Source organism: Larimichthys crocea, chromosome XX, assembly GCF_000972845.2.
Source record: "Larimichthys crocea isolate SSNF chromosome XX, L_crocea_2.0, whole genome shotgun sequence".
NCBI classification, from domain to species: domain Eukaryota; kingdom Metazoa; phylum Chordata; class Actinopteri; family Sciaenidae; genus Larimichthys; species Larimichthys crocea.
Window position 1 is genome coordinate 14,725,325 of NC_040030.1, and position 12,805 is coordinate 14,738,129.

The following is a 12,805-nucleotide window of genomic DNA, read 5'->3' on the forward strand; positions in this document are numbered from 1 at the left end:
TTGGAACAAAATGCCCGGGACCATGTTGCCCATTCTTCTCTGACGAAGAGGAGGGGGGAAGGGGGATTCTGCGTGAAAAGATCCGCGGTTCGATCCCCGGTCCGGACAAAACCAGAGACGGGTTAGAACATGATGTGAGTTATGTACACATGTGTGTAAATATGAACATACATGTACACATGTGTGTAAAATGAACATAATGTACCATGTTTGAAAAGACGACAATCGACTGAACAAAGAGAGTTGTTACGGTCCCTCTGCATTTATGACAAATAGGCTGGAGCTCGACTGGTGCACAAACTTTTATTTCAACTAAACTAAAACACACGAAGAATTCATATTGCCGATATTAAAACATACTACACAATAACTTGATACACACTCCCGCTCCTTGTCCTTATTCATACAGTTTCACATTTCATTCATAAAAAACAATTAATTGACATCAACACAAACAAACATTTACCTCACTTTGCTTACCAAGGGCGTAAACTCTATGATCCAACAACACGTATCAGCTCCACAAACATCTCTTCTGCCAGTGGCATGTCCTTTATTTATCTCCCAACCCTGGCAGCTCCTCTGGTAAAGTTTGAATGCGTGTGACAAAGACAAGAAGCGTGTGACGACACTCATAACCCCTATACCGCTTCCGGAGCCCCAGGTAAACAGCATCGAATCACACCAGACGAGAACCCCTGCTGGTCACTAACAAGCGTGATGTCTGAAGAATGATTTCAGCCTGCAGCTTCTCTGACTGTGTGTTCATCATAGAAAGAGGAGTTCACCTGTCAGGTGAGTCTGGGCTGCTCACAGGTTCTGGTCCCGGACACCGCTCGGAACTTATTTGATTTATTTCAGATGAAAAAATGAGAAGAAAAAAACAACAACTTTGATTCAACTTCTATAATGAACCAACCCCCAAAACAACGTTTAGAGAACGTTCCCTCAACAAATAGAGACCCGAACCACCTACAGAACCTCCTCGGTGTAGTTCACCACGTCCTGATGAATGGGGGGTACAGTTGGAGCTGGATCGGCTGGGCTCAGTCAATCCGAATTGGGCTTTTACTTTGAAGGATCTTAAAAGGAACTCTCGCTTGTCTTAATGTATTCGCTCTTTAAAGATCAGCTGGCATACGATCGTCTAAGCGCAGAGCGTCATCGTCGCGACTTTCCTACCGCACTGCCTGTATTTCAAAATAAGAGCGTGAAGCGCCGTTGGACTTTAACTCAAACAGAATCTGACAGAAACGTTTTATTACGTGGATACAAATCATTCACGAGATGCAGCTTCAATGAAGATGACATGATTTTAGAATATAAACAGAAAAGACGAATTTGAAGGCCAAACTATTAAATATAATGCGTCTGTCAGTAAAGCACAGCACAGGGGAAAGAGATGGATGAATGTGCTGCATTGAATATCTGCTCTTGTGCTTATGTTGTGGCGTTAATATGTATCTTTGTGTGAGGCTTTTGTGCAGACTGCAGCAACACATTTCCTCGCAAGGAAAAATAATTGAATAACGAAGTATCGATCTTTATTGATATTTATTTCACCAGTCACACAACACGAGTCTTCAGACCGCACTGGACGACAGTAAAAGCCCTAAAAAGTCTCGATGTGACACACATGAGATCCAGCTGTGACTCTGACACTGCTGCTGGCGCCGCCGGGCTGCAGTAGCGCGCTGGGCCTGCGGTGTCGCTGTTGGGTGGAAATATGAAAATAATCATAACAAATCATATTTTTATGGAAAAAACTTAAAGATAAAAAGATAAAGAAGGAACGCTTCACGAATTTGCGTGTCATCCTTGCCGGACCATGTTGTCCATTCTTCTCTGTCGAGAGGAGGGGGGAAGGGGGATTCTGCGGTGCAAAGATCCGCGGTTCGATCCCCGGTCCGGACAAAACCAGAGAGGGTTAGAACTGTGTGAGTTATGTACACTGTGTTGTAAATATGAACATACATGTACACCTGTGTGTAAAATGACATACATGTACACATGTTTAGAAAAGACGACAATCAGACTGAACAAAGAGAGTTGTTACGGTCCCTCTGCATTTATGACAAATAGGCTGGAGCTCGACTGGTGCACAAACTTTTATTTCAACTAAACTAAACACACGAAGAATTCATAATTGCCGATATTAAAACATACTACACAATAACTTGATACACACTCCCGCTCCTTGTCCTTATTCATACAGTTTCACATTTTATTCATAAAAAACAATTAATTGACATCAACACAAACAAACATTTACCTCACTTTGCTTACCAAGGGCGTAAACTCTATGATCCAACAACACGTATCGCTCCACAAACATCTCTCTTGCCAGTGGCATGTCCTTTATTTATCTCCCAACCTGGCAGTACTCTGGTAAAGTTTGAATTGTGTGTCGACAGAGCGTGTGACGACACTCATAACCCCTATACCGCTTCCGGAGCCCCAGGTAAACAGCATCGAATCACACCAGATACGAGAACCCCCTGCTGGTCACTAACAAGCGTGATGTCTGAAGATGATTTCAGCCTGCAGCTTCTCTGACTGTGTGTTCATCATAGAAAGAGGAAGTTCACCTGTCAGGTGAGTCTGGGCTGCTCACAGGTTCTGGTCCCCGACACCGCTCGGAACTTATTTGATTTATTTCAGATGAAAAAATGAGAAGAAAAAAACAACAACTTTGATTCAACTTCTATAATGAACCAACCCCCAAAACAACGTTTAGAGGACGTTCCCTCAACAAATAGAGACCCGAACCACCTACAGAACCTCCTCGGTGTAGTTCACCACGTCCTGATGAATGGGGGGTACAGTTGGAGCTGGATCGGCTGGGCTCAGTCAATCCGAATTGGGCTTTACTTGAAGGATTTAAAAGAACTCTCGCTTGTCTTAATGTTATCGCTTTACTTTGAAAGGCCAAGTCATCGGCGCCGATCGTGTTCTCGACTTTCTACCCGCACTGCCTGTATTTCAAAATAAGAGCGTGAAGCGCCGTTGGACTTTAACTCAAACAGAATCTGACAGAAACGTTTTATACGTGGATACAAATCATTCACGAGATGCAGCTTCAATGAAGATGACATGATTTTAGAATATAAACAGAAAAGACGAATTTGAAGGCCAAACATTAAATATAATGCTCTGTCAGTAAAGCACAGCACAGGGAGGAGGAGAAGAGATAGGATGTTATATGTATGAGGCTTGCAGACTGCAGCAACACATTTCCTCGCAAGGACAATAAATAATTAGAATAACGAAGTATCTGAATCTTTTATTGATATTTATTTCACCAGTCACACAACAACGAGTCTTCAGATCCGCACTGGACGACAGTAAAAGCCCTAAAAAGTCTCGATGTGACACACATGAGATCCAGCTGTGACTCTGACACTGCTGCTGGCGCCGCCGGGCTGCAGTACCGCGCTGGGCCTGCGGTGTCGCTGTTGGGTGGAAATATGAAAATAATCATAACAAATCATATTTTTATGGAAAAAACTTAAAGATAAAAAGATAAAGAAGGAACGCTTCACGAATTTGCGTGTCATCCTTGCCGGACCATGTTGCCCATTCTTCTCTGTCGAAGGAGGAGGGGGGAAGGGGGATTCTGCGGTGCAAAAGATCCGCGGTTCGATCCCCGGTCCGGACAAAACCAGAGACGGGTTAGAACATGATGTGAGTTATGTTACACATGGTGTAAATATGTGACATACATGTACACATGTGTGTAAAATGAACATACATGTACACATGTTTAGAAAAGACGACAATCAGACTGAACAAAGAGAGTTGTTACGGTCCCTCTGCATTTATGACAAATAGGCTGGAGCTCGACTGGTGCACAAACTTTTATTTCAACTAAACTAAACACACGAAGAATTCATAATTGCCATATTAAAAACATATACACAATAACTTGATACACACTCCCGCTCCTTGTCCTTATTCATACAGTTTCACATTTCATTCATAAAAAACAATTAATTGACATCAACACAAACAAACATTTACCTCACTTTGCTTACCAAGGGCGTAAACTCTATGATCCAACAACACGTATCAGCTCCACAAACATCTCTTTTGCCAGGGCATGTCCTTTATTTATCTCCCAACCTGGCAGCTCTCTGGTAAAGTTTGAATGCGTGTGACGACACTCATAACCCCTATACCGCTTCCGGAGCCCCAGGTAAACAGCATCGAATCACACCAGATACGAGAACCCCCTGCTGGTCACTAACAAGCGTGATGTCTGAAGATGATTTCAGCCTGCAGCTTCTCTGACTGTGTGTTCATCATAGAAAGAGGAAGTTCACCTGTCAGGTGAGTCTGGGCTGCTCACAGGTTCTGGTCCCCGACACCGCTCGGAACTTATTTGATTTATTTCAGATGAAAAAATGAGAAGAAAAAAACAACAACTTTGATTCACTTCTATAATGAACCAACCCCCAAAAACAACGTTTAGAGACGTTCCCTCAACAATAGAGACCCGAACCACCTACAGAACCTCCTCGGTGTAGTTCACCACGTCCTGATGAATGGGGGGTACAGTTGGAGCTGGATCGGCTGGGCTCAGTCAATCCGAATTGGGCTTTTACTTTGAAGGATCTTAAAAGGAACTCTCGCTTGTCTTAATGTTATCGCTTTACTTTGAAAGGCCAAGTCATCGGCGCCGATCGTGTTCTCGACTTTCTACCCGCACTGCCTGTATTTCAAAATAAGAGCGTGAAGCGCCGTTGGACTTTAACTCAAACAGAATCTGACAGAAACGTTTTTATTACGTGGATACAAAATCATTCACGAGATGCAGCTTCAATGAAGTGACATGATTTTAGAAATAAACAGAAAAGACGAATTTAAGGCCAAACTATTAAATATAATGCGTCTGTCAGTAAAGCACAGCACAGGAAAGAGAGAGAATTGCTGCATTGATATGCTCGTGCTTATGCGTTATGTATCTTGTGAGGCTTGCAGACTGCAGCAAACACATTTCCTCGCAAGGACAATAAATAATTAGAATAACGAAGAGTATCTGAATCTTTTATTGTATTTATTTCACCAGTCACACAACACACGAGTCTTAGATCCGCACTGGACGACAGTTAAAAGCCCTAAAAAGTCTCGATGTGACACACATGAGATCCAGCTGTTGACTCTGACACTGCTGCTGGCGCCGCCGGGCTGCAGTAGCCGGCTGGGCCTGGGTGTTCGCTGTTGGGTGGAAATATGAAAATAATCATAACAAATCATATTTTTATGGAAAAAACTTAAAGATAAAAAGATAAAGAAGGAACGCTTCACGAATTTGCGTGTCATCCTTGCCGGACCATGTTGCCCATTCCTCTCTGTCGAAGGAGGAGGGGGGAGGAAGGGGGTTCTGCGGTGCAAAAGTCCGCGGTTCGATTCCCGGTCCGGACAACCCAGAGACGGGTTAGAACATGTGTGAGTTATGTACACATGTGTGTAAATTGAACATACATGTACCACATGTGTGAGATGAACATACATGTACATATGTTTAGAAAAGACGACAATCAGACTGAACAAAGAGAGTTGTTACGGTCCCTCTGCATTTATGACAAATAGGCTGGAGCTCGACTGGTGCACAAACTTTTATTTCAACTAAACTAAACACACGAAGAATTCATAATTGCCGATATTAAAACATACTACACAATAACTTGATACACACTCCCGCTCCTTGTCCTTATTCATACAGTTTCACATTTCATTCATAAAAAACAATTAATTGACATCAACACAAACAAACATTTACCTCCACTTGCTTACCAAGGGCGTAAAACTCTATGATCCACACACACGTATCAGCCTCACAAACATCTCTTCTGCCGTGGCATGTCCTTTATTTATCTCCCAAACCCTGGCAGTCCTCTGGATTAACGTTTGTTAAGCAGGTCGTGTGACGACACTCAAACCCTATACCGCTTCCGGAGCCCCAGGTAAACAGCATCGAATCACACCAGATACGAGAACCCCCTGCTGGTCACTAACAAGCGTGATGTCTGAAGATGATTTCAGCCTGCCGAGTTCTCGACTTGTGTGTTCATCATAGAAAGAGGAAGTCTACCTGTCAGGTGAGTCTGGGATGCTCACAGGTTCTGGTCCCGCCACCGCTTCGGAACTTATTTGATTTATTCAGATGAAAAAAAATGAGAAGAAAAAAACAACCAACTTTGATTCCTTCTAACTTCTATAATGAACCATACCACCAAACAAAACCGTTTAGAGAACGTCCCTCTAACAAATAGAGACCGAACCACTACCAGAACCTCCGCGGTGTTAGTTCACCACGTCCTGATGAATGGGGGGTACAGTTGGAGCCGGACTCGCTGGGCTCAGTCAATCGACTGGGCTTTTACTTTGAAGGATTTAAAAGGAACTCTCGTGTCTTAATGTTATCGCTTTACTTTGAAGGCCAAGTCATCGGCGCCGACTTTGTTCTCGACTTTCTACCCGCACTGCCTGTATTTCAAAATAGGCGTGAAGCGCCGTTGGACTTTAACTCAACAGACATCTGACAGAAACGTTTTATACGATGGATTACAAATCATTCACGAGATGCCGTTTCAATGAAGATGACAAGATTTTAGAATATAAACCAGAAAAGACGATATTTGAAGGCCAAACTATTAATATAACTTTGCGTCGGTCAGTAAAGCACAGCACAGGGAGAGGGAAAGCGCATTGAATGAGCAGACTGCAGCAACACATTTCCTCGCCAAGGACAATAAATAATTAGAATAACGAAGTATCTGAATCTTTTATTGTATTTATTTCACCAAGTCACACAACAACGAGTCTTCAGATCCGCACTGGACGACAGTAAAACCCTAAAAAGTCTCGATGTGACCACATGAGATCCAGCTTGTGACTTGACACTGCTGCTGGCGCCGCCGGGCTGCAGTACGCGCGCTGGGCCTGGGTGTCGCTGTTTTGGGAAATATGAAAATAATCATAACAAATCATATTTTATGAAGGCAAAAAAATTAAAGATTAAAAGATAAAGAAGAAATATCGCTGTAGGAATTTGGTGTCATCCTGCGCAGGGGCCATGCTAATCTCGTCTGTATCGTTCCAATTTTCGCATTATGTGATAACGGGAGGGATATGGTTAACACCAAACGGGCGAGCCATTGTTATTACGTGGAATTCCTATAAAGGTGATCTGTGATTCTGTTGTTCCAACTTTCAGCCAATGAGAAGGCTCCATTGTTCCAACTTTCAGCCAATGAGAAGGCTCCATTGTTCCAATTTCGAGAATCCAACTTTTGGGCCGTTTTTTCAGCCAATAGGAGAGCCGGATTGTTCCAATTTCCGTCCTCCTCTGTCCCAGTTCAGTTGATGCGGAGTTGAATTTACCGAGCGGTCTGGTGAGTCAAATATTAATTAAATATGATTAAATATTGTTGGAAAACACGTTTTAAAAACTAATTTATGTCTGACATCAGTCACGCGGAGTTCACGGTGTGTTTTCACGGCACTTTGTGGAAGATTGTAACATCGAGCTATGAAAGCTAAATGATGTCAGAACCTCTGGACAAACACACGGACAGGGATGATGTACAACAGAGAACAATCTTTATTAATAATTGGCAAAAGTTCCTGAACAGCTTGTTCCGCCGTCCAACTCCCCGGGGCAACGGCTTCGCTGGACGCCGAGGACAGGAGCTGGCTGGCGGTCAGGAGGGCGCTGTGGCGGCCCCTCGACCCTGCTCCAGCTCCAGGAGGCAACCACGAACTCCCCCTGGCTACCTGTCTTCATCGCCGGCAGCAAAGACTCCCTCCCCCCGCTAGCAGAGAACCGTGTTGCTCCTCTCCCACGCCATCCCTCACAGCTGCTTATTATATTCACTTTATGCTGTTTAAAGTGTTTTATTGAGCCCTGGGAGGCTGATATCAGGACTAACGTGACGAGTACGTCCCGGTGTTTCGGTTTAAGGTGTGACCGTGTTAACTGGTGACCCCTGTTGGGAAACGGACACCTTCAGACAAAGAAACTAAACAAGAGTCAGGAAACAAATCAGCGTCATCATCAAGAACAGGCGGGAAAACGGAGGCAGGACTACAAAATAAAACAGGAAACACAAAACAAACTCACCTGTCACCTGAAAGAAGGTCTTAAAATGAACTAACTGTAAACTGACTGTGTGGATTTGATGATATAAACTATTTATCACTGCTTTGTGATAACGTTGATTTAAAAAAAAAAAAGTTTATTGAACTCTGTGTTTCATACGACTTCACGTGAACTTATGAAGTTGTCATGACAACATGACGATGAAGTTTGATGTTCAGGATTCACTGTTCTCTAATTATGACCGTCTCCTCTGTTACTTTATAGATGGAGAAACTATCAAACACCAACAGTGAGTAGAAATAAGCAGTCAGTGTGATGTCATCCCTACATACATGTGATGTCTTTGTGATCATGGCGTGTACTGTACTCTGCTCATGTTTGTTTTCTCTCTTTTAGATGGAAAATCCAACATTTAAGACGGCCTCGAACAGGACTCTCCTTTTAACAGCCGCACAAGCCCTCGGGCAAGCATCCTACAGGGCGAAGAAGCCTGAGGAGGCGGATGCAACGAGCAATTGCTGGGGGCCACACAAGGGTAGGATGACCCTCCAGCAGTCGTCAGGGTACTGCTTGCTAACAGTGCTGAGGTAACGTTGCTCGGATCGGATCTCAGATGTCACTGCTGCTCTGTCCTCTGATATTAAAGCGCTCTGTTGTTGTTTTTCTCTGTCCAGCTGCTGCCTGAGTCCTGGCGTGCAGCTTTCACTGCAGGGCAGCAGGAGTGGATCGGCCAGGTGCTGTTTACCAGGGACAGCAGTGGGAGGTCTCGGCTCACCGGCGAGCTCAATCTCTGGTGTTACCCCCCACAAGCCCGGCCGATCTACAACCAGTCTCCCGCGTCCCCGACCCCTTCTTTGCACGTCGGCTGTTCCTGTGGCTTCTGCCTTTGTGCACAGGGTCCTTGACAAAGGCTGTACAGGACCATCCGGAGGGTCCTGGACATCGACGGCTGGTGTCTCATGGCCACTGAGTACCTGGAGTGCCGTCGATGTAAGAAGAAGGTCGGCGGGTGGTCACAGGGCATCATTAGGCAGCTGCCTCCCACCTACAGCTGCCAATTCCCCGCTGTACTCACGTACAAGTAAGAGAAGATGATATTTAATCTCCCAAATTACACAAATAAATGAAGCTGATTTGATGTGTTCACTCTAACGTCCTGCCGTGTTTCTGTAGGCTGTCCTGTGACCTGAGGGTGGTTGTGCAGCTGAGGTCACGCACACTGGGGAACAGTGCTAACCGGCTGTACAACACCCTGCGGGAGCAACACACTGATGCCTGGATGCAGAGAGCGATCAGGTACCTCGGCGTTTGCAAGCAGTTCCTGGCCTTGGGGGGTTTCCACCACCGCCGCCAGATGCCCCCTGTTCCATCACCCGTCTGACTGCTGACAGTCTACGGATATGACATCCTGACGCGGCTAGATGAATCCAAGGCCAGGATCACGTCCACCTTCGGGTCCATCCTGAAGATGGACTCCACCAAGAAGGCGAGTAAAGTTTTTCTCTCTAAGCTGCTCTGGGTGTGTTGGCTCTGCACGCGGGCTAACGTTTGGAAACTTTGTCACCTGTCCAGGTGACAAAGAAGCTCGCCGGTACCACTTCTGACACGACCGCCTGGGTTACCAACGTCGGCAATGAGCACAGGCAGGTCCTCATGAGTGTCCTCACCTACTCCGAGGGCCTGTCTCCCATGGCGGTCGGATTAATGAGGCGGTACCGACTCACCAGGGTACCTCCCCCCCAGCTCATGTATGTGGATCGCGACTGCTGCAACAGGGACGGCGTGTCGAGGACAGCTGCCTTGTTTCAGGTACGAAAGGATAGAATCTTGACAATGTTGCAAAATGTCCGTACGTACGTACGTATAGTATAAGTATGAACAAAGCGTGTTGTGTTTCTTTTCACCTGCAGGAGTGGGGGAGGGGAAGCACGGGATGGTCGGCCCCACCGACGCTGAGGTGATAAAGATCTCCCAGAAGAAGTGGAGGCTCCACTGCCATCGTCGGACGTTGGGCCAAGGAGACAGCGCTCCTCATCCAGGACCTTCTGGAGTACGCAGAGGTGCCACTTCAGCTGCATACAGGACCCACCGGGTGTGCAGCTCTACACAGAGACCGGCAGGCTGACAAAGGGCGGAGTCAGCTTGCCGGTTTACCGCTGCGCGAGGGGCTCCACGTCTCTGGAGTCCTTCCACATCAACCGGTTCATCCCAGGTACTTGTAGTTTTTTTAAAATTATTCTTCGCACACACTCTATGCAAATGTAAACTATTTTTTTCTAAAACTTGCTTCCTTCCTCAGGGACACGTGCTTCTGGGAAGTACTTCCAGGAGTTCCTGGTTGATGGACTGGCGAGCTGCACCACCGGTTGCGGCTGAGGAACGAGTGGCACCTCAAGCACGTCCTTAACCAGAAGAAGATGTCGAGGAGGACCCCACCATCTTCGAGCCCGATGCCAGTACAGCGGCAGCAGCCCGGTCAGGTGATCCCAGGGGAGGGGTCCTCCACCTCCGACCCCCAAGGCTGCCAAAACCTGGCCTGCAAAAGGCAGAAGAAGGAGGCGTCGGCCCAGATCAAGCGCCTGGTGAGTTGAATGAAAAATAAATAGCAAATATACAATCCATCCATAATCAATTTCTCTGAATAACTAAGTCATTACATTGCCATAAATTTGCATCCCTGTTTTCTCTTGCTGTTTGTTTTTCCCTCTGCAGAGAAAGTTGCAGGCTCAGCATCAGCCATCTTCCTCCTCGGAAGACCAAGAGGAGCCCCAACAGCAGCCGCAGCCCCAGAAGAAGCAGCCCTGGCCATCAGAGGTGAGTTCACAGAGAAACTACCCCGCTAATGATGAAGATTATTATAATAGTAGCAATAATAATAATGTCTTGTTTATCGTGTTTCAGGGTCCCGATGGCCAGCCTGGATATCAACATGTCCTGAAGCTGGCCACGGCCCTGGTGGAAGTCAGGAGCCTTCAGGGACTCTCTGACACTGCTCACTGCTCTGGAATCACCTGCCAGAGCAGGACAAGCAGCGAGTCGTCTACCCTCCCAGACAGGGAGAGACGGGAGAGGCTGCACAGGGGAAGAACACCTCCTGTCCTGGGAAGGAGAGTCTCCAGCGGTAAGACTCCTCTCAGATCTCGTTATTTCCTCTAGTAAATATCTGCCTTGCATTAACGCCGTCCTCTTCGTCTGTCTGTCAGCTGCCTGCTCTGACCGACCTCGGGCCCTGCAAGCTGGCCCAGCGCCAGCCGCCTGGTGGAGGCCATTTACAGCCAGCTCTGGCGTCTTCACCTCGCAGCCACACTGTTTGGAGGGACCACAAGGACTCGGTGGTCCCTCATCCTCTCCGACTACGTGGCTATTAGAGAGGCAGTGCTGGCCAGCCCGAGGTTGATGGCTCAGACGGACATCCAGCTCTTTGAGCTAAACCAAAGGACCCTGTCCCAGTGGTGAGTCTCATGCAATCACATTCAGTTTGTGTTTTGTAATCTGGACTGTGACTGAATTCAAGAGACTAAAAACTGTCTGTGTTTGTCCTCCAGGTTCTGCCGGAGGCAGAAGGAGAGGGGGAGGTCTGTGCTGGAGCAGGGGACAGGCCTCGTCTCTGCTCCAGCTGTGTCTGTGCACCCTCTGCTTCCGGCAAAAGGGCTGTCCTGTGTTCAGGTGGGACAAGGACAGCCCTTCTACTTCCAGATCCCGGAAAAGCAGCAGCCTGGGCCCTCAACCCAAGGACTGCCGCCCCCTCCTCCAGGCCACACCGTGGACCATCCCGGGACCTCTGCTCTCCCTCCGCCTCCTCCTCTTCCTGTAGTGCAGCAGATACCGAGAACAACGGCCTACAGGAAGAGGAAGGCGGCCCAGGCTGTTGGGGCAGGGCTCACATGCCCACCGACAAAGGCCCGTCGGCAGTCGGGGCAGTACACCTGCAGCAGGTGTGGCCGGCTAAAAAGAATAGAGACTGGCCACACCCGCATCGCAGGTATCTCCTACTGTGCCACTTTCGGTGGGAAAACTGTGGAGGGAGGAGATGAAGAAGACTCTTTTTATTTTTTTTTTTTAATTTGATTTTAAATACATTTTTACACACTTTTGCTTTTTTATTTTGGTGTATGGTGTTTGTGTCCTGTTGGACCTCTTGTTTGGGTTTGTTCAATAAAATCACTCAAACTCATTCTGAAGTTTGTTTGGAAGCTTTATTATTTCTTATTATTGACATTAAAGTGCAACACTTCGTCTTCTCCTGCTTATCTGGAGTCGTGGGGGGGTGGCCCAGACTTCCCTCTCCCCGGACACTTCGTCCAGCTCTTCCAGGGGAACCCCAAGGTGTTCCCAGGCCAGCCGAGAGACATAGTTTAAATACATTATTATACGTATTATATTTAATAGTTTGGCCTTCAAATTCGTCTTTTCTGTTTTATATTCTAAAATCATGTCTATAAAAACATCTTCATTGAAGCTGCTAGTTGGTTCATTATAGAAGTTGAATCAATCCATACAGTGAAATTAGTTGCATGACATGATGTCAATTCTAATAGTTGCCAGTTCAGCAAAACTAAAACTAGATTGCGCCATTGGCGGTCTCCCACTTTGCCCATAGCAAAAACCGGCCCTGTTGTGACCAATGTCCGTATGGCATTTGGTCCCACTATTTCCAATTTTCAGCCAATCAGAAGGCTCCATCCAAATGTTTGGGCTGTT

General features: G+C 46.5%; 2 protein-coding genes and 1 pseudogene across 5 annotated transcripts; 2 read left to right on the forward strand and 1 right to left on the reverse strand.

Annotated features, from left to right (window-relative positions):
• Positions 1-7,029: 7,029 nt before the first annotated feature.
• On the reverse strand, positions 7,030-7,126 carry LOC113744113 (uncharacterized; annotated as a pseudogene).
• Positions 7,127-7,215: 89 nt separating this feature from the next.
• Positions 7,216-9,611, forward strand: LOC109140255 (uncharacterized). Of its 4 annotated transcripts, none has more exons than XR_003464313.1 (4): positions 7,216-7,397; positions 8,369-8,393; positions 8,501-8,691; positions 8,779-9,611. XR_003464313.1 is itself a non-coding variant. In XM_027291918.1 (4 exons), exons 3-4 carry the CDS (start codon positions 9,064-9,066, stop codon positions 9,483-9,485), a joined length of 330 nt encoding a protein of 109 aa, XP_027147719.1. In that variant the 5' UTR covers positions 7,216-7,397; positions 8,501-8,691; positions 8,779-9,063; the 3' UTR covers positions 9,486-9,611. The 4 variants fall into 4 exon arrangements, 3 of the variants coding, with proteins under 3 accessions (XP_027147719.1, XP_027147718.1, XP_027147720.1); XM_027291918.1 differs by lacking the exon at positions 8,369-8,393 and having other exon boundaries at positions 8,779-9,185; positions 9,278-9,611; XM_027291917.1 differs by lacking the exons at positions 7,216-7,397; positions 8,369-8,393 and adding an exon at positions 7,433-8,142 and having other exon boundaries at positions 8,779-9,185; positions 9,278-9,611.
• A 72-nt stretch (positions 9,612-9,683) lies between these two features.
• On the forward strand, positions 9,684-12,083 carry LOC113748378 (uncharacterized). Its single transcript, XM_027291915.1, has 7 exons — positions 9,684-9,913; positions 10,015-10,316; positions 10,404-10,686; positions 10,817-10,918; positions 11,006-11,225; positions 11,308-11,556; positions 11,650-12,083. Exons 3-6 carry the CDS (start codon positions 10,522-10,524, stop codon positions 11,499-11,501), a joined length of 681 nt encoding a protein of 226 aa, XP_027147716.1. The 5' UTR covers positions 9,684-9,913; positions 10,015-10,316; positions 10,404-10,521; the 3' UTR covers positions 11,502-11,556; positions 11,650-12,083.
• Positions 12,084-12,805: the final 722 nt, after the last annotated feature.